Source organism: Salvelinus fontinalis, chromosome 17 (genome assembly GCF_029448725.1).
Source record: "Salvelinus fontinalis isolate EN_2023a chromosome 17, ASM2944872v1, whole genome shotgun sequence".
Classification (NCBI taxonomy): Eukaryota; Metazoa; Chordata; class Actinopteri; order Salmoniformes; family Salmonidae; genus Salvelinus; species Salvelinus fontinalis.
This window is the reverse complement of record NC_074681.1, coordinates 25,826,631-25,853,351: the sequence shown is the minus strand read 5'-3', so window position 1 is coordinate 25,853,351 and position 26,721 is coordinate 25,826,631. Positions and strand designations below refer to the sequence as shown.

The window sequence follows — 26,721 nt, the reverse complement described above, 5'->3', positions numbered from 1 at the left end:
CAGGTGTGCCTTAAGTTAATTTGTGTAATTTCTATCAGTTGTGTCGTGACAAGGTAGGGGTGGTATATCAAGCTAGTTGTCTTGATTACTTTCTTATGTCATTCTCTCTGGCACCAAAAGTTTAAAAAATGTTGATAGGGGACAGAATGCGGTCGGATCATCACATAACTGGGATATACAGTTGAAGTCGGAAGTTTACATACACCTTAGCCAAATACATTTAAACTCAGTTTTTCACAATTCCTGACATTTAATCCTAGTAAAAATTCCCTGTCTTAGGTCAGTTAGGATCACCACTTTATTTAAAAATGTGAAATAGAGTCAGAATAATAGTGGAGAGAATGATTTTTTTCAGCTTTTATTTCTTTCATCACATTCCCAGTGGGTCAGAAGTTTACATACACTCAATTAGTATTTGGTAGCATTGCCTTTAAATTGTTTAACTTGGGTCAAACTTTTCGGGTAGCCTTCCACAAGCTTCCCACAATAAGTGGGATAAATAAGGAAATTGAAGGACTAACAGTATAGTTAGATAGTAATAAAAACTGTACCATAGAGGCACAGAATAAGTTAGAGGAAAAACAAAAATAAATGGAGGAACTTATTCAAGAAAGATCCAGTGAAATAATATATTGTGGAAAATAAAGCGAACAGGATGAAATTTGAGGAAAATGCACAAAATTATTTTTCACTCTTTAACATAGAAATGCTACCAAATTATGTTTTATTGAAACTTGTTACAAATGATAGAGTCACGCATGAGTCACCAAACAATATTTTGAAAGAGGAAGTAAAGTACTTTTAGGATTTGTTTTCGTTTCAGTCTCCTCCATCTCCACTAACCGAAGCTAATTGTATGGATAATAATGTAAAATTAACATCTGTAAGGAAAGACTCATGTGAAGACCAAATTACAAAGGAGGAACTTCTTGATGTAATTAAAGCCTTTAAATCTGGGAAAACTCCAGGGCTGGATGGCATACCAAACTTTTTTGATATACTCAGAGGACCATTATTAGCATGCTTTAACCACTCCCATGTAAACGGTAGATTAACAGACACACAACAAGAATGTCTGATTTCATTATTACTGAAACAGGATCCAAGTGGTATATATAAAGTCCATTTAAACAATTGGAGGCTTCTTACACTTCAGTGTTGTGATGTAAAAAAAATTGCTAAATGCTTGGCGCATACAATTTTAAAATGTATTGTCAGATATTATTAGTCCTAATCAGACAGATTTTTTACATGGACGATACTTCGGAGATAATATAATACAAGTACTGGAAACAATAGAATACTATGAAATATTGGGGAAAGCAGGCCTGGTTTTCATAGCTGATTTGAAAAGTATTTTGATAAAATACAACTGGAGTTTATATATTAATGCCTGTAATATAAACATTTTGGAGAATCTCTTATAAAATGGGTTAAAGTTATGTTTAGTAACCCTAGGTGTAAAATAGTAAATAATGGCTACATCGCAGAAAGTTTTAAATGTTGAGGAGTAAAACAAGGTTGTCCACTATCGGCATATCTATTTATTATTGCCATTGAAATGTAAGCTGTTAAAATTAGATCCAACAGTAATATTAAGGGATTAGAAATCTGTGGCTTAAAAACAAAGGTGTCATTGTACACTGATGATTCATGTTTTCTTTAAAACCACAATTAGAATCCCTCCACAGCATCATAGAGGATCTAGATTATTTTTCTAGCCTCTGGATAAGTGTACTATATTACGTATTGGGTCTCTAAAAAATGCAACTTTAACATTACCGTGTAGTTTACCAATAAAATGGTCTGACAGGGATGTGGACATACTCAGTATACATATCCCGAAGGAAAGAAATTATACCACTCCAATACATTTTTATAGAAAGTTAGCAAAAATAGATAAGATCTTGCTACCATGGGGAGGAAAATACCTGTCTATTTGTTTTTCAGTTTCAGTTTCTTGGCAATTTCTCGCATGGAATAGCCTTAATTTCTCAGAACAAGTATAGACTGATGAGTTTCAGAAGAAAGTGCTTTGTTTCTGGCCATTTTGAGCCTTTAATCAAACCCACAAATGCTGATGCTCCAGATAGTCAACTAGTCTAATGAAGGCCAGTTTTATTGCTACTTTAATCTGAACAGTTTTCAGCTGTGCTAACATCATTTCAAAAGGGTTTTCTAGGAGTGATGGTTGCTGATAATGGGCCTCTGTACGCCTATGTAGAGATTCCGTAAAAAAATCTGCTATTTCCAGCTACAATAGTCATTTCCAACATTAACAATGTCTACACTGTATTTCTGATCAATTTTATGTTATTTTAATGGACACAATTATTATTATTCTTTTCAGAACCAAGGACATTTCTAAGTGACCCCAAACTTTTTAACGGTAGTGTGTATATAGATATATATTAACCCCCAAAATATATGGGGTATTGGAAATGATGCAGACAATTACATTGATGGAAGCAACAATCTATCCGGAATATTAAAGTTGATCCACCACCGGCTATACAGAAGATAGCCCTATTTAGTAAAAGACCAAGTACATAGTATGGCAAGAACAGCTCGAATAAGCAAAGAAAAACGACAGTGCATCATTACTTTAAGACATGAAGAACTTTGAAAAACTAACAAGCGCGATGATGAAACTGGCTCTCATGATGACTGCCACAGGAAAGGAAGACCCAGAGTTACCCCTGCTGCAGAGGATAAGTTCATTAGAGTTGGGCGGCAGGGTAGCCTAGTGGTTAGAGCGTTGGGCTAGTAACCGAAAGGTTGCAAGTTCAAATCCCCGAGCTGACAAGGTACAAATCTGTCGTTCTGCCCCTGAACAAGGCAGTTAACCCACTGTTCCTAGGCCGTCATTGAAAATAAGAGTTTATTCTTAACTGACTTGCCTAGTTAAATAAAAAATAAAAAGGTAAAATGTAAGTCGCTCTGGATAAGAGCGTCAGCGAAATGACTTAAATGTAAATGTAAATGTAGAGTTACCAGCCTCAGATTGCAGGCCAAATAAATGCATCACAGAGTTCAAGTTACAGACACATCTCAACATCATCAACTGGGCTCCCGAGTGGCGCAGTGATCTAAGGCACTGCTTCTCAGTTCAAGAGGCGTGACTGCAGTCCCTGGTTTGAATCCAGGCTGCATCACATCTGGCGGTGATTGGGAGTCCCATAGGGCGGCGCACAATTGGCACCAGCGTTGTCCTGGGAAGGCCGTCATTGTAAATAAGAATTTGTTCTTAACTGACTAGTTAAATGGAGAGAAAAATACATAAACAACTGTTCAGATGAGACTGCATGAATCAGGCCTTCATGGTTGAATTGTTGCAAAGAAACCACTACTAAAGAACATCAAGAAGAAGAGACTTTGCTTGGGCCAAGAAACACGAGCAATGGACATTAGACAGGTGGAAAATGTGTCCTTTGGTGTGATGAGTCCAATTGTGAATTTTTTTGGTTCCAACCACCGTGTCTTTGTTAGACGCAGAGTAGGTGAACGGATGATCCACAGCATTCTGCAACGATACGTCATCCCATCTGGTTTGCGCTTAGTGGGACTATCATTTGTTTTTCAACAGGACAATGACCCAAAACACACCTCCAGGCGGTGTAAGGGCTTTTTGATGGAGTGCTGCATCATATGACCTGGCCTCCACAATCACCCGACCTCAACCCAATTGAGATGGTTTGGCATGAGTTGGACCGCAGAGTGAAGGAAAAGCAGCCAACAAGTGCTCAGCATATGTGGGAACTCCATCAAGACTGTTGGAAAAGCATTCCAGGTGAAGCTGGTTGAGAGAATGCCTCAGATGTGCAAAACTGTCATCAAGGCAAAGGGTGGCTACATTGAAGAGTCTAAAATTAAACTTTTTTGGTTACTACATGATTCCATATGTGTTATTTAATAGTTATGATGTCTTCACTATTATTCTACAATGTAGAAAATAGTACAAATAAAGAAAAACCCTTGAATGAGTAGGTGTGTCCAAACTTTTGACTGGTGCTGTTTTTTTCAATTAATATATCAGTTTCTCCGTTATCATGCCTTAATTGGGCAAAATTAAATAAGAAAAAGGAAGGAAGGGAGAGAGAGAGAGAGCAACGGAAATGAAAGTACAGCGTGCTTTCAATTTCAGCATCTTAGGCTCTATAACATTTTATCTCTCCCAGTTTTTTTTCATATTTGGCCATTTAAATTCATCCCATCTACTCAGGCCTTTATAGCCTGTCTGCGAAGGGAACATTCCAAAAAAAATTCTTCAGATCATAGCAATCATCATGTTGTTCTGTTCCCTTGTCAGTTCGTTATTTAAAGAAATAGATCATGTCTATAGCCTACCAATGAATGGGTTGCCATTTAGGCTGCATAGCCAATAGTCATTAAAGTGTTATTCATTTAGACAGATCGCTTGAGTGGTACTGTGATTGTCTTTTCAGTAGGTGTGTGAGTGAAGGCATTAACAACACATACCTTTCACTTTTGTGTTTGATGTGGTAGGGTGTAATAGTCCATCTTCATTTCAGTTGCCTAAACAGTTCAATAGTCCAGTGACCCATCTGTGGTACATTGTCTTTAAGAGGCTGTCCTAGTCTATGCAGTTCATTCAAATCAAATCAAATTTTATTGGTCACATACACATATTTAGCATATGTTATTGCGGGTGTTCCTAGCTCCAACAGTGCAGTAGTATCTAACAGTGCAGTAGTACCTAAAAACAATTCACAACAATACACACAAATCTAAAAGAATGGAATTAAGAAATATATAAATATTAGATTAAGCAATGTCGGAGTGGCATTGACTAAAATACAGTAGAATAGAATACAGCATATACATATGAGATGAGCAAAGCAGTATGTAAACATTACTTAAACTTTATTGAAATTACTAGTGTTTCATTATTAAAGTGACCAGTGATTCCAATTCTATGTATATAGGGCAGCAGCCTCTAAGGTGCAGGGTTGAGTAGCCAGGTGGAAGCCTGCTAGTGATGGCTATTTAACAGTCTGATGGCCTTAAGATAGAAGCTGTTTTTCAGTCTCTCGGTCCCAGCTTTGATGCATCTGTACTGACCTCGTCTTGTGGATATTAGCGGGGTGAACAGTTCGTGGCTCGGGTGGTTGATGTCCTTTATGATCTTTTTGTACTTCCTGTGACATCAGGGGCTGTAGGTGTCCTGGAGGGCAGGTAGTTTGCCCCCGGGGATGCGTTGGGCAGATCGCACCACCTTCTGGAGAGCCCTGCGGTTACAGGCGGTGCAGTTGCTGTACCAGGTGGTGAGACAGCCCGACAGGATGCTCTCAATTGTGCATCTGTAAAAGTTTGTGAGGGTTTTAGGTGCCAAGACAAATTTCTTCAGCCTCCTGAAGTTGAAGAGGCGCTGTTGCACCTTCTTTACCATACTGTCTGTGTGGGTGGAACATTTCAGATTGTCAGTGATGTGTACAGTGTGATTTTAAGGGTTAAGCCAGCTTCAGCCTTCTCCACACGTTTGCCCAGTTCAGTCATGTCAGTTCATATTTTTTTGACATTGGATATTTTCTTCATATGCTTAGACAGTTTCTCATTGCCAGTGCAAATTTCTGTTAGTAGTGACTCTAAACTCACTTTAGTCGATTCGGTAGCTACTTGGTCCATGGTCGTGTTGTTTGTTTGTCTCCATTTCTCAATCTAGTGTTTGCCATAACATAAGAAGGATATTTTAGTAAAGAGAGGGAATGCCAAACAGATCTGTATATCATAGTCTTTCTCAGAATTTATTGTTGTTTTTCTGATGTTTCAGTAATTTCAGTTCCCTGCTTATCACCCACCGTAACTGTGATTCATGAAGCCATATTGTTCTGTCTGTGGTCACTGTTAAGGTTCGGGGCTCAACGACGGCCAGTGGCATAACGTCTATCTCCATGCTCTGGAGAACTGCGCCATGCTGACCATCGATGGTGACGAGGCGTCCACGGTCAGAACGGTCATTCCCATTCAGATTAGAACAGGGGGCCAATACTACTTTGGAGGTATTTACACAGATGGTCTATAACAGAACCATATAGCTCTATACCGGACAGGTATATGGCTCTGGGCCCGATTTCTCAGAAGCATATTAAGGCTTAATTCATCGTTAGAACCTTCATAAGAGCATCTTTACATTCTCAAGCCGTTTCCCAAACCTTGTAATCTAACGCCTGCCTCAGACCACTTGTTGAACAGCTGCATCGTTAAATCACCGTTTGTCCTCCCGCGTCACTTTACACACAGGAAATATCTGCTAAACATAGAATGAAGATGTTTATCTGTCTCTCTGTGACCGCCGAAAACTTCCTAATTGAATATAAATAGCCTAAAAAGTGTACATATAGGGGCAGAAGGCATTATACATTAGATATGCACACTTGCAACGCGTTTCAACTTCTAGTTGGAATCTTTCAGGCAGTGTGAGGAAGATTCTTGAAGTCGAAACGTGTTGCCGTTGTGTATCCTGATGTGCACTGCTGACTGCTCCTATATGTATTATTTTGTAAATATATTCTGTTAATAATTCACTAAAGTTTGTTGCAATGTAGTGGACGCCTACTCGTCTTTCTTGGATTACCTGCCATTTAGGGGCCTACCGTCCCACTGCCGTCTCTCACCCTGCGATGCATCGTTAAAACAATTGTAAGCGATGGAATTTAGGTTTACAAGTCTTTTAACAATGCATCGTTACTATAACTCAGATGCATTTCCCAAAACACCTCCTAGTGAGAACTTTCACTTTCGTACAAGCTTGTTTTTATATTGATAGGCTTGAAACAGTGCTGCTATCAGATCAGCATTCTTCATTCACATTTTACATTCACATTAGAATTATAGCCTATATGGCTGCAAATATTGAGACAGTTTATTCCAATGCTTAGCCTACCCTATAATAATAAACTATCGTAGATTTGGCATATCATTGCGCACATGTTGTTACATATTAAATATTAAGGAAAAAATTTGACAGCCTACAGTTAGCAAAATAGAACTCAATGGAATGAACATGAAATTGATTTTAATATGATTTAAATATTGTCCTATGTAGTCTATAGGCCTACTGTATTCAATACTGCATTCATCTCTGTTTTTATTTGAAGCATGGTATTATCTTTTGCTTCTTTGTAACAATTGCAAAGACATTGGCAACTTTGTATTTGTAGTCATCTTCGTTCTGAAGTTATCTGCGGTCACAGAGAGACAGATACACATCGTGATTCAATGTTTAGCGGAGATCTTATGTGCATAAAGTGACAACACACTTAGCTGTTCTACTAGTGGTCTGAGGCGTTAAATAACAAGAGTTTCAAGTGCAACTTTAGTTAAGATGGTTTTAGGAAAAAGCTCTGAGATTTAACGATGCGCCTACGAAGGTTCTTACAATGAGCATACCCTTTAAATGCTTTTAGGAAACCTTGTAAGCTTGTTACGTACTTATTCATGTGATTTATTGTGTGTACACTACATGTTTTTGTGTGTTTGATGGCTTTGTAAGAAAATCCTCTTTGTTACATTTGATTGGTTACCTTTTTGTTTTCTTTGTGTTTTGTTAGCCTTTAAAGTTGTTTCTTTTAAGACAGTGTCTTAAATATTGAATGAAACTCTTCCCTAATGATTCAAACCAAAACACAACACTCAGAATTAATGTTGCTTAATAGTTGTAATGTATCTCTAGAGTTTACTTTTCAAACAGAAAGCTCTGTCTTGATCATATGGTTAACTTTGGATTCTTTCTCCCTCTTGTTCTCATGCAGGCTACTTCCTGCGTACCAACACTCCCCCTGCCCAGCGCTCCTTCCAGGGCTGCATGCAACTGATCCACGTGGACGACCAGCTAGCTGACCTGGTGGCGGTAGAGCAAGGCAACATGGGAACCTTTGAGAATGTCAGCCTGGATATGTGTGCCATCATAGACAGGTAATATTCTATACCATTCCCCAAAGATCTTATTGAGCTTGATAATCTAAGCAGCGTATAAAAACCTACTGTAACATTACCTGAGGGGCTGGTTGCTCATGGGCATGCATTACACAGTCTTTTCATAAAGATGGTAGGTGGCCCATCAAGATCAAGAAAGCATCTCACACAGCGAGAGGCAGGGATCAGAGGATCACACAAGGCTTTGCTAGTGGATGTCTTAGTGTGCAATATCTGTGCTCCTGCTGGTAAATGCCTGTGTACACAAGCACACAGCCAAACAGGCACACATCCCCAATGCAAAACTCATCAAAACAATGAAGTGGAAAAGCTCTGTTGCTTCTCCCGAGATATGGAAATGCAATTTTAGCAAAAGGTTACTCAGTCCGCCTGGAGAATTTGGACATGCGCTTACATTCTTATCAAGATAAGCACATAAAAAGTATTCTCACAGTATGTTGGTTCACTCCAACACATGGTTCTGGTTCATAAATGGAATCTTATCTCTGCTTCTTATTCTCCGTTAGTGATTAGTAGTCAAACTGTAGATCCTGTTATTCCAACCTTTTGTGCTGGAACTGTTAACGACACCCTTTGGAATGTCAGAGGAAGACATTTTCAAGACCGCAAAAAAAGGTTCTGGATGGTCATGCAGATTTGTTTTCAGCTTAACGTCCTTAGTCAAATCAAATTATATTGTTGTTCTAGGGACATTTGTGTAATATGCACGTATGATAAAACCATTTATGGCTGAATAATCTTGATGTGTAGTTCATTTGACTGATCTATTATGGCAAAGGTTATCCGATACACCAGATTTTCTCTCCCATTAAATAGGAACGTTCCAACATCATTGCCCTGTGTAAATTTAAAGGATTGTGGTGATGAAATCCTCATTCTAAACTATGCTAGCAGGGGGAGTTCAACTAACTTCAAAGGGAACTACATGTTACCACAGCCCTTTGATCACACCAGCAGGTTTAAGGAGGTCCTGAACTGGAAATGGACTAAGAGAGTACAGTGATACACCCTAACGTTCACCATGAAGTGGTATCAGAAAATACATGAAACAAAGGTCACAAACCTCCTCACAGCACCGTGTGTTGACTGATTACTGTCATGACTCGGCGACAGCACGGTAACATCCTCTGTTGTCTCACAAAGGTCAACGTATTTCAATTAGATGTCTTCTTGTTGAATTTGATTTGAAGAAGTACCAAATGAATGTATTGTTGTGGTAATTTCCTGTATTACTAAATGAGGAGAGTTTACAAACCACACACAAGTCAGAGTTATATCTAAACTTCATCTTTAATTATATGAGCTTCACCATAGCCCTTTGACTCTCAGATCAATTCAGTGTCTATAAATGATTCCTGAGAGTGCCTATAAGAGAATACAAAGACCTTTTATAGCCAAGATACACCCCTCTCAACTTACATGACGAACCACAGATCTCAGGAACTTCACAAAGGGCCTTTTACTTGAGAGAGGAGTATCCCATAGCCAGATAGTTTGGTCTCTAAGACGAGGTTCTAATCTTGTTCTTGGTACTTCATAGTACCAAAACATTACCTCATCCAATGGCATATATCAATTGTCAACTTTAGATACTCCCATCTCAAATACACCCCCTCTTCTCCCCACTCCTGGACAAGCTCACTGAGAGGAGTGACTTCTAGGTCATATACTATCTCAAGATTAGTGCAACATCAGAGGGGTAATACAATGGTTCCAGACACCGCCATACTCCTCCCCCCAATGAGAAAAGGAGGGAGTGACTGGCGTACAGACATTGTGGAGCCCTTCACATGGTTTAACAGATACATTCACATATGAAGACAATGTTCAAACCTGACCTCTCCCTTTCTGATATTCCTGCATATTACCAGACATATAAAAGACAAGCCTGACCTCTCCCTTCTCTGGGCCCCAAGTGACTGAGCCCTAGCTGAGAAGGGATAACTGTAACTGCCAACCCTATAGTCCAAAAGGAGACATCCTAATGACAAGTATCTCACATAAGCATATTATATAAATAAAACATCTTGTTTTTCTATGTTACCTAACTAATTCTGATTCAGCTACGACAGTATCCATCCATTTCCAATTAATTTGTTTTTTAGCGTAAATTATATTTGAAATATGCACTCTATGAAAGTTCTTCCTATGTTGTCCTATCTATTCTCTTCTGACACATCTGTAGTTTCACAAAGGTCAAAGTAGTTATATTAGAGGTCACGTCTGCTTCTTCTTCATGTGAGAATGATCTCCCCCCCCACACAGATGTGTCCCTAACCACTGTGAACATAGAGGCCGCTGCTCTCAGACCTGGGATAGTTTCAGCTGCTCCTGTAACGGGACAGGATACACCGGGGCTACATGCCATACCTGTAGGTATCCTCCCCTTCCTCCTCCTCCTCCTTAGCCTATCAAGACATCTTCATCTATGGTCTGTCATTATTCATACCCTCAGGGACCCATCTGAAACGTCAGTCACATTTTTGCATCATTCACCTCCCTTACAAATGGGGAAACACCTGGATTTGTAATGATGAATAAGTCATTCTACTGCAATGTCAGCTTCATAATAGATGTGGTTTCCTCTCTCGCGTATGTATTCCTCCTCTCCAGCCGTGTATGAACAGTCCTGTGAGGAATACAAACACCTTGGTAAAACATCTGGGACGTACTGGATCGACCCTGATGGGAGTGGTCCTGTTGGCCCATTCAAAGTCAACTGCAACATGACTGGTAAGAGTACCTCTCAATAAGACTCAAGATGAAAATCAACCTAACCATCTCTGCGTCTGATGATGTTGTCCCATCCCAGCGGGCCAATCATATTAAACTGACATCATTATAACCAGATTACAACCAAATCTGGTATCATTGCAACCAGTTTTGACTGCAGGGATGGCTCTGACCCACATTTAATTATTCACCTGTAAATATTGTACTGGTTTGTTGATGGTGTTGTTGACTGTGTGTGTTGCAGAGGACAAGGTGTGGACGACAGTGAGAAACAACCTGTCTCCCCAGACTTCAGTGACTGGCTCAGACCTGGAGGGGAAGGCTGTGCTGCAGCTCAATTACAACATGTCCACAGAGCAGGTAACCTTATGACCTTATGACATCTTCACCCATTGAATCATTCATGAAGGAACCATCTCAATGGGAAAGAAATCTGTATTTTATCAGTGGGTTTAATGGACCAGGATGAAGCCTAGTTTCGTACAAAAAAACAATACTCAATGGAGAAACTCTATATTTTCAGTCTAGAGAAACCAGCCCTATGTGTATTTTCTATGTATTTTGATGTTACAGCCGAAGACACTAGCTAGCTACGTTGTTTATTAAAGATGTTCTCACTGTATTTTCACTCACATTATTACTAAATGTTATGCATTCTGCATTGCTTAAACCCTATTTTTTTTAATCTCCCTACGACAGGTGACAGCCATCACGGGAAGTGCGGAGTACTGTGAACAGCATGTTGTCTACGCCTGCCGAATGTCTCGACTGCTCAATACGCCAGGTAAAGAGAACATTGGTGTTTGTATGTTAGTTGTTGTGTACATCTGAGAATATTTTAAGGATCTGTTTCTATTGGACAATACTGTAGTATCCTTTCCAACAAAGACACAGCAATTTAGGCATCTGGAGAGAGAAAATGGCAATAATATGTTATCTTCTCTTTCCCCTTCCCAGTGTTTGTTATTGATGAATGTCCATTTAGCTGTTGCTAGATTGTTTAGTCGATTGTTATTAGCATTATGGCTACACGTGAAGAATACTCTTATCTATTTGATTTGGCAAGTGTTTCACGAGATGTGAAGGTGATGTGAAGCTGACGTACATTAGACAGCGACAAGCTGACGTACATTAGACAGCTTGTCTCTGTCGTACATTAGACAGCGACAAGCTGACGTACATTAGACAGCTTGTCTCTGTCGTACATTAGACAGCTTGTCTCTGCGTACATTAGACAGCGACAAGCTGACGTACATTAGACAGCGACAAGCTGACGTACATTAGACAGCTTGTCTCTGTCGTACATTAGACAGCTTGTCTCTGTCGTACATTAGACAGCGACAAGCTGACGTACATTAGACAGCTTGTCTCTGTCGTACATTAGACAGCGACAAGCTGACGTTCATTAGACAGCGACAAGCTGTCGTACATTAGACAGCTTGTCTCTGTCGTACATTAGACAGCGACAAGCTGGCGTACATTAGACAGCGACACAGCAGTTGTCATCCCTTGTCATTACTCATAGAATTGAGCCAAGCGTTTATTGCAGTGGCTCTGAGGAATACTACCTGTGATAAATGGAACTGGTTTATTCCCTTAAGCCAACCGTAGGGAATATTAAAACTGAAATTCCATGACAGCCACAGAACCTAAAAGCTTGCCAGTTTCTTCCAACAATGTAGTGTTTTATTTTTTACCTTGTTTGATTTTTATCTCATCTGGCGTTATCAAGCAACAGCCCGTTCCCCCTGACGGTCCATAGAGTTCTGAGCCTGAGGTTTTGTTAGCAGCAGGGTAGCCCCAGCTCCCAGCCTCTAGAGTAGACACTGATTTGTGCATCACTTGGTGTATATGTGCAGCATAACAAGCTTTCATCATGTCCTTTGGATGTGTTAGGATCTGAGACAGGGGCCTGACTGACTGGAGACGTTGACAGATAAAACCCACACATCATTAGTGTTCTGGTGAGCTCTGTACACCTTGCTGCTCGACAGCCGTTTAGCATGGTGAAAGGGAGCGTGTTGGTTGGCAGGATCAGTGAGCTGAAAGAGACGAGGAGTCAGAAATTCCTGGTCAGAGCTGCTGGTCGGTGGTAGTACCTCTCCCTCATTTGGTAGTCTTATTGTGTTGTCCCCAGTTGTGCCCATTCATCCAGTATTGAGGAAAAGAAGCTTACTTTACCTCCCAGTATCACCGCTGCTGGTTTGTCTCTCTCCCCTTACACAGACGGGAGACACTTGGCCTCCAGGCCCTCAGCTTAGCCTGTTTCCCTTCTCATCACCATAAAGAACCTGAATTATTGATTACTCTATAACCAGGGAATACCCACAACCCCACAATGGTCCATACCGTTCCCCTCAATCTCTCTATCCACCCTCCTCTCTCCATCCACCCCCCTCTCTCTGTCTCTCTCCATCTCCCTCTCTTCACCCCCCCCTGCCCTGCATGTGGACCAGTGTGGAACATGGGTACCTTGCAGGGGAACAGCCTGTGTAACAGCCTTTGTTCTCTCCCTAGAGCCTCACCGCTTCACTCTGTGTCCCCTTGGCTTTTACTGAAACATTTTAGCCGATTTCTGAGGCATGTGATGAACAGACCACCCCTGTGGCTAGAAACAGCAGTCCCATTGTCCTTCCACTATTATTTCCCCATTGATGCAAACGTTGCGTTAATATTTCACTGTCAGTGGCTTGATACCGGACCCCTTCAATAATGTACCACCAGCCAATTATTATTTTTCATAAAATTATTATTTGTCATTCACTGGAGGGCAAATTCAGCCAGGTGCTGCTGATAAGTAACAATGACAAGATGGAAAATGGCAAATGAAATTATATTTTCTTGTCTTTCCCAAATTACTGTCGTGTAAACATTGTTTTTCCCCACTGCTTATTGTTAAGCATGCCTTTTGTTTGACTACTTGAAATTCAAAAGCATAATTCACATTGTAAACAGCAATACACAAGAGTTGTTCAGAGATCCCACTGTAGTACGTATGACTACACAAGCATGGTGGAGTTGTTGAACAAGAACAAATGCCCTGGGGAGTGTTTGTCTTGATAAATGATCTTGTTTGTCCATCTGTACAAACAGACATTTCCACTTGATGTGATTCCTCACACCAGTTATTTTCCCGTTCCTTAGAGCAAGTCATTTTTGATTACCTAGAGTGCTGAATAACACTAGCGGTCTGTGCTGCTGTTGGTGTGGGGGTGGAACAGGATGAATAGCTGATTAATAGACCACATAGCTTGTCTCAATCAATAAAAAAGTTAATTGTCAAATAGAGTGAAGGAAAATGGATCAGCTGGTTACACTTGTCTAAGGATCTAAACATAGGACTGCACATAACATAAGCAGTATATGACCTCTGACGTATTCATCAATATGCATCAATAGCCTCTTCATCTCAGTTTCAAGGCTATTTGCCATGCGAGTTTGACATCAACAAAGGTAGCATGTTATTGTCTGTGGACCAGTAGAGAAGAGCACATTTAAAAAACTGCTTAGACTATCTATGGTCATTTGTTTACTGTAGATATACACAAATATTGTAGCATGATGCTTGTGTATTGAGTATGTTGTTGTTTTGGTATGTTCTGTGCTGATTCATGTTGTTGTTATTTTGCAGAGGGATCTCCATTTACATGGTGGGTTGGCAGGGCCAATGAGAAGCATTTTTACTGGGGTGGTTCAGGCCCAGGGATCCAGAAGTGTGCCTGTGGAATCGAGAGGAACTGCACCGACCCCAAGTACTACTGCAACTGTGACGCTGATCAAACACGGTGGTGAGTGACTGAACAAGACCATAGATTCGATGTTACCGTATTAAAACGTAGTTTTATAATCTAGTTATCCTGAAATGTCATCCATGAAATGAATCAAGACGTAATACATTGTAGCACAAAGCAAATGTTACAATCTTACTGTTGTGCCTTTTGTAGTGAAAATATTCCTCTGTACCTCACATATTTGATTTATTTTTAATTTAGGAGAGAGGACGCTGGTCTTCTGGTGTATAAAGACCATTTGCCTGTGAGTCAGGTGGTGGTTGGTGACACTAATCGTGCTGGCTCTGAGGCTAAATTGACTGTGGGTCCACTGCGTTGTCAAGGAGATGGTGAGTTTGTTATAATTTCCACACCTATGGTAGTATTTTGGGCCATTATTCTTTGCTTTGTATGACTAGAATGCACAATCAGTGATGTGGATAGGCAACACACTGAGTGATTCATGTTTCCTGTCTGTTTCCCAGGTAACTACTGGAACGCAGCATCCTTCAACACGCCTGCATCCTACCTGCACTTCCCTACCTTCCAAGGAGAGACCAGCGCTGACATCTCTTTCTATTTCAAGACTTCCTCCTCTTATGGCGTCTTTCTGGAGAACCTTGGCAACGCTGACTTCATCCGCCTGGAACTAAAAGGTGAGTATACCACTACTCAGTAACAGGTCGATATACACTACCTGCAGACTTATATTATGGATGTGTGTCTGTGCAGTTCCATATCAAAGCTCTGGGTCCACATCTGCAAAAAATTATCCCATTACAATATATAATGTATAGATGCAGTATAAATTCAGTGGTTTTGGACAGTGTTGGTAAGGCTTATTCACAGTAGATATCGACTTTGACTTTCCACTATGACTTTCCACTATATGAAAAGGATCTTGTCTGTCTTGTGGCCACAAAACAAGAATCTCGTGTTCCTCCTAAAAACAAACCCCCAGCCACTAAGCAATTGTCACCTGCCATGTTCCCTGTGAGTTACCATTCAGTTCTTAGTACAGCTCCTCAGTCAACTCTTGGGGACTGTAACAAGATGGTAAATTGAATTTTGGGGGACAAGTGTGTGTGTACTGTAGAGTCTCAGTCTGAGAACATTGTGAAGGTGAAACCTCCCAAGGTACCTCTAGGGCTCTCCATAAAGGCTGCCATCCATCTCATCGATCGCAGTCCATACTTCTCTCAGCTTATATTCAACTTCAGTGCTTTAGAAATCTCCACTTAGAAATGGCTGGAAGTCAGTATTAACTTAAAGTTCACCAGCACAGTGGGAACCCTGTTTGGAAATGGTATTGTTAGATGAAATTGGTTTCCAGTGACATTTAAGCATGATTTGTGAGCTAGTGGGAGAGCAGTTTCCTTCCGCTGGGAAAGATCAATGGTCAGAAATATCTTTGAGCTCCTTCCGTCGCCTCAGAACCCATTGTTATTGTTTCTGACCCTTTTTCTCTGGCAGGTTTGAAGCTTTACTGACGCCATCTTTTGGTGCAATGCGTTGACAATATTTGAGCAGTATTATTAGTGATTCAGTTGCTCTGAAGAAACACGGTCTCTTCTTTGGAGACAGAGACAGACAATATTCTGTAAAAAAAACATTTCATATTTAATATTTTCCCCCCATTTTAATATTCACAAGGTATAGTATTAGTCTGCCAAGGGAAATGGATTTACTAAGCCTCTGGTGAGCTTTTGTATTTTAAACAGTTTTAAACACTCTTGAGTACTGGTACACATTAGAATTTCTCTTTAGAGCTTGGCACTGGCAGTTGTTTTAATGAGACTTGGCTCCACTCCAAAATTCCTCTGAGCTTCAGAATGTTATCTGCCAGTCCTGCAGGCCAAGCATCTGCTCTGAACAGGTGGATCTATGATTGACAAGGCTCCCCCATGTCATCTCCACAGCTTCAGTACATGCTCTGAATGGAGAACAAATGCAGTCAGACAGCTCCCTTTATTATAGATCTATTGAGTCGGTTGGGAAATAAAATCAAATAATGATTCTCCCAATGTGGTCCAGGGTGAGACCCCTGGTAAGTGGAAAAGAGCTCAATCACAATCGCTCTGAAATCTCATTACTCGATGGCAGCCTGGAGTCTGTGATTTATGTGGATTAAGCAATCGGACAGGGTGTTGGGTGATTAGACTAGTTGTCAGTATGTAATGTACGTCTCTGTAGAATTGGACCCAACAGGGGGTATGATGATACCTGTCAACAGGGTTTCAATAAAGTAAATGATGATAGAGGGGGGAAATGAGAGAACTGTGTCGTTGTGAAAGGGAGAGGTATCTCTCACTGCTCCCTGAAGTATTTGTCTGCGTTACGCATTTTTAAGTGTTAGCTGATAGGTACTTGTCAAATACACATCTAGAAAGTGATCAGTTTTTCAGAGCTGTGAATTATACATAGTGTCATTTCATTTTTATTTTGAAGTCATCATGATTTCAACAAGAATATTTCTAATCATCATGATTTCAACAGCAAAGGAAATTATATAACAGTTTCATTCGCATTCATGGGAAAAGTCAACACTGTATGTAAGCAAACTTTCCATTTCGGTAAAAATGCTTGTTAGCTTTTCAACCACTCCGAAACAGACCAAGGTCTTTCAAATCTCCTGTATAGCACAAGCCTAATCCTTGTTTCAAAAACGACCTCCTTGACACATTTCCACCTCTTAATTCAGTTGTTTCTCACCGAAAATTACTTACTTAGACTCTTACTTACTTATCCTCTTTGTGCCCACCTGCTCATAAGGCAGAAACAAGACCTCTCCACTTCTGACGATCCAAAGCCTGTTTGGCAGCACCCAAAACCTTATCTAACTCCTTGCCCTTTCTCCCCTCCTGCCCAGCTGCCACGGTTGTGTCCTTCTCTTTTGATGTGGGCAACGGTCTGGTGGAGCTGAGTGTGAGGTCGTCCACTCCTCTTAATGATGACCAGTGGCACAGGGTGGTGGCTGAGCGCAATGTGAAGGAAGCTGTGCTGCAGCTGGATGGGCACTACAAGGAGGTTCGCCCTGCACCCCCACAGGGTCACACCCGCCTGGAGCTATACAGCCAGCTCTACGTGGGTAAGATATCCTGCCTACCTGCCTCCCACCACATAGCGTAATGATGATCCGGGTTTAGATGTCTATGTGGGTTAGACTACTGCTGCTCAGCTCATGGTGTTATGACCCGACTTATACAGGCTGCACTGTTGGATACAGGCCAACGCAGTATTCACATTGCACACAACAACAATGTCAAAAGGTATAAGGATGTCAATTCAACAACTTCAACAACTAAAAAAAAACTTGGGTTTAGGATGAGTTTACCTGTTTGTTTGTTTTTTGTTTTTTTACCAGAAGTGTACTTTGTAACATAAGTTGTTGTTAACCAAAATACCTAATACAACTTCTTGTCATAAATGTTATCATTCAGGTGCATCAGGTGGCCAGAGGGGGTTCCTAGGATGTATCCGTGCCCTGAAGATGAACGGTGTGACCCTTGACCTGGAAGAGAGGGCGAAGGTCACCCCAGGGGTTAAGCCTGGCTGCTCTGGCCACTGCACCAGCTATGGGCAGCACTGCAGAAACGGTGGCAAGTGCATGGAGAAATACAACGGTTACTCGTGCGACTGCACCTTGACTGCCTATGATGGGCCCTTCTGCACTGAAGGTAAAATACAGTCATGTGAGAGAATAGTAACTCTGAATATGTCCGGGTATTTTTTTTTTCAACTTTACACTGTGGTTCAACTATAACTTTACACGGTGCTTTAGGGAGGCTAATATCGATTCGCTTGTCAATCTCTCAAACTTATGCTGATGTTTTGTTTTGCTGCCAAATGTCTCCTGTGTGTATCAGATGTGGGCGGCTACTTTGAGAGTGGAACACTCGTTCGTTACGACTTCCTTCCCGAGAGGGGCCTTCCAGCCATCAGGGATGTGAAGAGCCTGTCTCCCTTGCTACCCACAGAGGGCAACCTGACCCAGGAGGAGCTGGTGTTCAGCTTCAGCACCTCCAACGCCCCCAGCATCCTGGTCTACATCAGCTCCAGGACCCAGGACTACCTGGCTGTGGTGCTCAGACACAATGGTGAGAGAGAAACTGCTCAAAGGGTTTGAAATGCTTGAAAGAACAAGAAAGCAACCCTGGCCGTCCGTTTATAGGGTTTGAAACGCTTGGAGGGTGAAGTTAATGGCTCGGTCAGCAAAGAACCACAGAATGTACTGTAAATTAGCTCAATAGCTAATTATATAGTGCAACACACAGGTTGGGCATGGTCCCAGGCACATACATATTTCACTGAAAAAGCAGAAAGAGAGAGTGATAGTCAATTTAGTATTTGGCAATGTAAAGCGTCATTTAAAATACAATTTCCACTTGAGTTTGATACTCTTACCATGTTACTAAGCCTATCAGAATATGGACTCACAACCATATGAATTACGATGGTGATGGAACATTAGGACTGACTGTCCATTCCATCTGCCTCTGTCAGGAACACTTCAGATCCGCTACAGCCTGGGAGGGCTGAGGGAGCCGTTCACCATCGACCTGGACCAGCGCAACATGGCCAACGGGCAGCCTCACCACATCAACATCTCCAGGCAGGAGAAGAACATACGGCTGCAGGTAATAATAATGAGAACAGTAATGTGGTTTTATGTCTCTATATAGCACTTTTCAGCTGCAGGTCCAGTATGACCCTAGTGTTCCCCTGTCATAAAGGTTGATCTAACACACAGTGGGATTTGCTGAAGTCATGAAATTCAAAAGAATATGTTTTATTTCCTTTCAGACTACGTTAGGCCGCAGGTAAAAATCATACCAATGATGTAGCTTTATTTAAAGAACAATTTTCATCAAGCAGTTGAAAGGTTGGACTTTAATGTTCTACTTGTCCCAGGGAGGGCACTACTCTGTGGGAGATTTGCTGACGTAATGAAATACAACAAAATACAACCTTTCCCTGTCCTCTGACTACATTAGGCTGATTGATAGCTACATAGATAAAGCACTTCATTAAGGAGTTGAAAGGTAGGACTCTAGTGCTCTCAGGAGGGGGGGACACCACTCTGTGAGAGTGTGCTGTCCTCTCAGACTGTATTAGGCTGTTGACACACCTGACCCACCTTGTCTGTGGAGATGGTTTTTAGTGCATTGGGCTATTAGCACAGTTTTTTTCTTTGTGTATCTTATTTGGCCAATGAATGATACTGTACACTGGCATCAGCTCGGATTTGCAGAAAGATACTCTCTAAAATCTACCACTAGGGGGCAGTAATAACAATACAGTACAGCTGAACTGGATTTATAACTGACTGTAATTCATCATGATTCATGACCATATGGTATTATTTTCCAGTTGGATCATTACCCCCCAGTCAGCTACACTCTGCCTGATGACTCTGACACTCAGTTCAACCTGGTCAAGACCATATTCCTGGGGAAAGTCTTTGGTAAGTGCAGATATAATCCATGTATTACTGGAGTGCAAATATAATAAATGCCATCAGAGGTATGTGTACAGATCTCTTAGAATTCGCCCCTAAGTAATTTTAGGACTTTGGTTCTGTGTGTTCTGATAAAAAACAGAACCATAATTTGTGTTGCCCATCCGTGGCTAAAAAGTGATGAGTTCTGGTTTAGTCCAGGTGTATTAATATATGGAATGAGGGTATCAATATAGATGGTAAAGGTGATGTTGCCTTGACAGAAAATCATGTGTTGATACGAAGACATGTACATGTATTTAGTGGCCATATTGTCTAGGTCTTAATCTGACTGATGTAGTACACCTCCCCACACCACTCAGAAAAACGCAGGATAAAACGCCTGTATCATAGGACCATCAGGAACCACACCACTGCAGCACACAACACAACAGTATTCTGTAACCAGACGAGGGATGGAATAGGAACTCGAATAATGTGATGTGGCGTGGTGGGAGGGAGCAGTACTGTGTCAGCAGGAGTCAGACACCAGTACACTGGTCCTGTTCTGAGAACAGTAGAGTGCCCCATTCTGCCTGGCTGGTAAAGCCTTACGACTCCCCAGAGTGCTTTGCTGCTGCACTCTGTGAATATATTAACAACAGACCCACCGATCTCTGACATCATCCTCAGGGAGGGAGGGAGCACAGAGGCCCGATCCTGATCCCCCATCTTGCACTCCTATACGCACATCCAGGTTTTCTCTGAGCCACGCGGTGAATGTATTAGCTCACTGATCCATGACATCATATTTTCTCCAATGTTTTCTCTGGTCTGGCTGTGGGGAAGGTAGGGAAAGGAGGTGGACTGAATCACTCGGGGTGCATTCATATTCAGAGCTCGTTGGCTAACCAAGGCTGCAGGCACGTAGACACCCTGACAGGTACATAGACAGGCTGACAGACAGGTATACACACAGGAAAACAGACAGAGAGATTGATAGATGTATTGGCAGGAAGACAAATAGACTACTAGCTGGCAGCGAGGCAGATGCAGAGGTAAATGGACCTGGTGACTGACTGACAGACAGACAGAGTGACGGACAGAGGGACGGACAGAGGGACAGACAGAGTGATGTACATGATCATAGACAGGTGTACATCTGCCAGTGGTAGCTCTGGATAGAGGGTCTGCAAGGTGGAGGCAGAGCAAGCATCACTACATTCAGGGAGGACAACAGGGCAAACAGGTACTACTCTTCTGTATTTGACTAACTTGAGGTGGCATAGTGTTTTGGATTACAACATAACTGTAACTACACTAAATACATAGGTATTGGGGAAACTTATTGTAAACCTTGACCTTGTGATTTGTTGTTGCAAGATTTGTTTTAGATTGGCATTTCCTATACAGAATATACTGTAGGGTAGGCCTATGTTGCTTTTAACAAACCTTGCCACTGTAGTTTTATCATTGGTTTAAGATGGTGAATTTTCTTCCTGTAGATATTGGGATGTGTTCTCAAAAGTAAAGATCATGAATGGCACAATGCATAGCTAATGTTCCAAACAGGGTGTGTTTTGTATTTTTTTTTACCCAGGGGCATATGAAACATCCTTCTTACATGTAACCTTAAAATTGTGAAATTACTCTTCTTCTTTGGAGAACATTGTATTGCAGTAGAATTGGATACTTTGTTTTCCCTGGTCTATTGGGAGTATATATCTGCAGTAGGAGCTTGTACAGTAGCTGCCTGTCTAATGTAGGGGGAGACTAGGGATTGGGAATACAGGATCACCAACCAGAGGCTAGATTCCAGTGAACATAAATCAAACTGGGGAGGCTTACAGTATTACAGTGTGCTGAGTAGTAGTGCATCGTGGTGGTAGACCAGTATTAAGTGGTCAGATAGCATCAGTCAGCAGCTCCACACAAGCAGAAGATGATAAAACTCTACTGTGCACTGATACACTCAAGGTCTATACATTTCACATAGGTTGACAGGGATACCATAAGGAAGAACTATCTAATCCAGAACTGCTGTTATGTTTTAAATGATTTTGTCTTGGTTTTGGTCAGAAACTGGCCAGATTGACCCAGTCATCATAGAGAAGTACAACACTCCAGGGTTTGTGGGCTGTCTATCCAGAGTTCATTTCAACAACATCGCCCCTCTGAAGGCAGCACTGAGGTCTGGCATCGTCGCCCCGGTGACCACCCAGGGCATTCTAGTGGAGTCAAACTGTGGAGCGTCTCCTCTCACGATCTCACCAATGGCTGCTGCCAACGATCCCTGGCACATGGACTCAGGTACAGTAAATCATTGTGTATCTATCTCCTTTGATTGTCCAGCCAATGGAACCATTTATTCATACAGTGTCATGGGATTTGATTATATTCTTGTGGTTTTACATCTTGTTCCATCATCTTGAATACTGCATTTTTACAGTAAGCACTGTAAGGCCTTTACATTATGTATAGTAGATGAATTGTCAGTGGTCAACTGGCAGCACCAGCGGTCCACTCAGTTCTCCAAAGAGATCTGATATTTCATTATAACTTCAAGCTATTATATTTAATGGTGGTATTTTTCTTCTTCTCCAGGTATTGTACCATTTAAACCCATGTGCTGTTTAGCTCCTGCGGATAGCTCTACAGGGTGGTTATTACTGGGTCAGTGTATTGATCCTGGGTGAGCTTTTCCAGATACATGAGATATATTGCTGGGAAACACAAGATCTATCTCCTGCCTGCTCTGAGAATGGTCTGCTCTGTACTAGGGTATGAAACTAAATCTCTCAGGGACTCTTAGTGACTATGCTGTATGTTTAACCTATGGAGGCATATGTGAGGTTTCAATAGGTCAGATAAATCATTTTAGTGATACTGCTTTGGTAAGGATTAATATTAACAAGTTCAGTTGTCCTACAGCTAGGCCTAATGGAAGTAGTGGGTTGATCTTTTCAGTTATTGATTTTTACACCACTGATAGTAAAAGACTAATAGAATTTTAGATGTAAAATATGAGAATAAGAGGGAGAATCCTTTTATCATTTGATCTTAGCCTTGCATAGTGCTCCAAAGGTGACAAATCAGCCTTTGTAAGCTCCCTGTGAGAGGCATCTGTGATCCCTGCCCCACTGTGTGTGTGTACATGTGTGTATGTGAAAATAACAAAAAACAAAGTCTTTCGTGAACCAGTACTTGCACTTGATTTTTCCCCTACTAGCTCTGATTTTGCTGATAGCTACTTTATTGAAGAAAAGTGTACTTACTATGACTGAGATATGTGGTTGTCCCACCTAGCTATCTTAAAACCTGAGGAGGATAGAGGGCGCTATTTACACTTTGGGGGAAAATATTGCCCAATTTAAACGGCCTCGTACTCTATTCTTGCTCGTACAATATGCATATTATTATTACTATTGGATAGAAAACACTCTCAAGTTTCTAAAACCGTTTGAATTATATATGTGAGTAAAACAGAACTAATTTTGCAGCAAACTTCCTGTCAGAAAGTGAAAAATCTCAAATCGAGGCTCTGTTCCAGGCCCTCCCTATCATTTTGCTTGAGATTTATGACTATAAATGCACTTCATACGCCTTCCACTAGATGTCAATAGGCTGTGAGAGGTGAAATGGGGTCTCAATCTCTTTCTATGGTCAAAAGAGACAGCTTGGAATGACATGACCCCAGAATTCGTTTGTTCAGGAAGCGCATAAAGGTCACCAGTATTGGCTTCTGAAAAGCAATCGTTATAGACGTCTTATATCTCTGGCTTTGATTTTATTTGATAAATGTGAAGATATCATCGTAAAGTATGTTTTTTCAATATAGTTTTATTAGATTATTGAATTTTTTTCAGGAGTTTAGACGTGTTGCGTTCTTTGCGTTTGGTGACGATGGACAGCTTAGCGCCACTTGGCTAGATTTGCTTGCTAATTCGCAAGGGAAAAAGGCCATTCTAAAACCAAACAACGATTGTTCCCGACAAAGGACCCCTTGTACAACATTCTGATGGAAGATCATCAAAAGTAGGACCCATTTTATGATGCTATTTCATATATCTGTCGAACATGTGTACTATTAGTTAGCGCCCAGATTTTGGGCACGCTCTCGCTATAACGTAAGCTGGATGTCGTAATGAAGTCATTTTTAGAATTCTAACACGGCGATTGCATTAAGAACTAGTGTATCTATCATTTCCTATACAACATGTATTTTTTAGTCATGTTTATGAATAGTTATTTGGTCAGAATAGGTGAGTTTTAGAAAAATATCCGCACATTCTGGGAAAAAGATGCTACGTTAGCACAATGTATAACCACTGATTTCAGCTCTAAATATTCACATTTGCGAACAAAACATAAGTGTATGTATAACCTGATGTTATAGGACTGTCATCTGATGAAGCTTATCAAGGTTAGTCAAAAATTATATATCTTTTGCTGGTTTGTTACGATCGCTAACTTTTGCTGCTGGTAAATGGCTTGTGTTTCTGGCTATTGTGGTAAGCTAATATAATGCTATATTGTGTTTTCGCTGTAAAACGCTTAAAAAATCTGAAATATTGTCTGGATTCACAAGATGCTTGTCTGTCATTTGCTGTACACCATGCATTTTTCATAAATGTTTTATGATGAGTATTTAGGTATTCCACGTTGGTCTCTATAATTACTCTGGCTGCTTCGGTGCTACTTGTGACGGTAGCTGTGATGGTAGCTGCAATGTAAAACTGATGTAATGACCTGACTAGATCATAAATTAACAATTGTCCAGACAGAGGCTTGAGTTTGCGAATTGACGGTTTATTAAACCAACTTTACACAGGCTACTGTTTGGGCCATAGCACACGCCAAATAAATGACAGATAACCCACAAGCCAATCGTGACCTTCTTTTGTGAAGCCCAGATGTAAGAGAGAGAACAAAGGCGAAACCTGGTCTTAACTTCCAATGCTTCATCCCCCTGCCCAACCCCCCTCCACGCCACTCCGCCAACCGCCAGAATGCCCGGCATCAGAACATTCCAGGCATTCCCGTGATTGGCAGATAGCAGGTTGATTAACATGGCGGACCCCGCAAACACTGGGTACTGGTCAGTACAACACAACCACCTACTAGCTTAACACATAACACACAGCTGTCTGTGTGGGTCGCTACACTGATTTATAGCTCAAATATGCACATTTTTCAAACAAAACATAGATTTATTGTGTAACATGTTATAAGACTGTCATCTGATGAAGTTGTTTCTTGGTTAGTTTGGTTGTTTCTTGGTTAGTTTGGTTGGTTTTCTGCAAGCTAACTGTGCTGTGAAAGAAATGTCTGTGCTTTTTTGTATTTGGTGGTGAGTTAACATAAATATACGTGGTGTTTTCGCTGTAAAACATTTTAAAAATCGGACATGTTGACTGGATTCACAAGATGTTTATCTTTCATTTGCTGTATTGGACTTGTTAATGTGTGAAAGTTAAATATTTCTCAAAAATATTTATTGAATTTCACGCTCTGCCTTTTCAGTGGAATGTGGGAGGAGTTCCGCTAGCGGAACCCCTGTCCTAGACAGGTTCTAAGATGAATGCACTAATTGTAAATCACTGGGAAGATATTTTTGATGTACCGATTCCATGGACAAGGTGTATGAGTTGATATATAAAACAACGCAAGATTCAAGACTTCATGCTTTTCAGCTAAAATTATTGCACAGAATTCTTGCCACCAACAAAATTTTGAATATTTGGGGCATACAATCATCGCAGCCCTGCAGATTTTGTTGTGAAGATATAGAATCAATAGACAATTTGTTTTGGTATTGCACTTAGGTAGCCTGTTTCTGGTCTCAGGTTCAGGAATGGCTGAAAATTCATAGCATTGATCTAAAATTTACCTTGAAATAGCATTGTTGAGAGATCTGGAGAGACCTGGTCAGTCAATTACTAATATACTAATACTCTTAGTAAAAGTATTTATCTTCAACTCGCACTCTGTGGATTCTATTCGATTAGATAGATTCAAATTGTATGTTAAACATCACAGCATAGTTGAAAGAAATATGGTGCGTAGAAATCCGAAGAGGGTGGCCAGCAGAGATAGGTGGGATGAGCTGAGGGTTGGGATGTGGAACTGGAGACAAGTGGAAGTGGAGTCGCTGGGTGGGGGATAGAATGGCGGTCAAGGATAAAAGTTAAAAGTCAAAACAAAACAAAAATTAAGTTTGAATGACACTGACAGGCATTGTTACAGCTAATGCCTGTTTGCCTGAGGTGTTTGTACACATGCATATACACACATACACTCATTCAAACGCACACACGTGCACATTCACAAACACACATGTAAATAGTGCCATTCATATTCAGTTGGCCTTGCTGTTATGATTTTTGTTGTCCTTGATGTCTTGTTTTTTGCATTGTTGTTTTCTGTTTTCTGTTTTCCTTTGTCTTTCTCTTCTCTTTTGTTCATTTTGTTGGTTGTTGATGCATTGGGTGATGGGGGGGCCGGTGTCTTGGGGGAAAGGAAATATTTTATGATTTGTTTTCTCGGGGGGGGGCACAACTGTGGCGGGGCGGAAGTCTCTCGGGAAACTGTGTGTGTGTGTGGGGGGGGGGGGGGGGGGGATCTTGGAGGGCTGGTGGCCTGGTAGTTGGGAGCTTAGTCCGGGGGCTGATAGTTCTCTGGTTCAGATCCCCATTTTTGACCTTGTGGGAGTTCTGACGTGCACTTGAGCAGGACGTTGACCCTGGTTGCTTCTGTGGGTCTCTCTGGATGGGAGTCTGTTAGATGAGTAATGTAATGTAAATGTTGAGCAGCTTCACTGCAAGT

At 41.1% G+C, this 26,721-nt stretch overlaps 1 protein-coding gene across 1 annotated transcript in view; it reads left to right on the top strand.

Moving 5' to 3' along the window:
* LOC129814048 (contactin-associated protein-like 2) overlaps nt 1-26,721 on the top strand; it is a 100,532-nt gene that overhangs the window by 68,663 nt on the left and 5,148 nt on the right. The window contains exons 9-23 of the mRNA XM_055866811.1: nt 5,871-6,020; nt 7,773-7,935; nt 10,222-10,328; nt 10,570-10,689; nt 10,934-11,049; nt 11,389-11,473; nt 14,321-14,477; nt 14,682-14,809; nt 14,945-15,115; nt 17,329-17,547; nt 17,900-18,136; nt 18,326-18,556; nt 18,963-19,096; nt 19,830-19,923; nt 21,976-22,206. Of these exons, the coding sequence (XP_055722786.1) occupies nt 5,871-6,020; nt 7,773-7,935; nt 10,222-10,328; nt 10,570-10,689; nt 10,934-11,049; nt 11,389-11,473; nt 14,321-14,477; nt 14,682-14,809; nt 14,945-15,115; nt 17,329-17,547; nt 17,900-18,136; nt 18,326-18,556; nt 18,963-19,096; nt 19,830-19,923; nt 21,976-22,206 (2,343 nt within the window). The remainder of the gene's footprint in view (nt 1-5,870; nt 6,021-7,772; nt 7,936-10,221; nt 10,329-10,569; nt 10,690-10,933; nt 11,050-11,388; nt 11,474-14,320; nt 14,478-14,681; nt 14,810-14,944; nt 15,116-17,328; nt 17,548-17,899; nt 18,137-18,325; nt 18,557-18,962; nt 19,097-19,829; nt 19,924-21,975; nt 22,207-26,721) is intronic.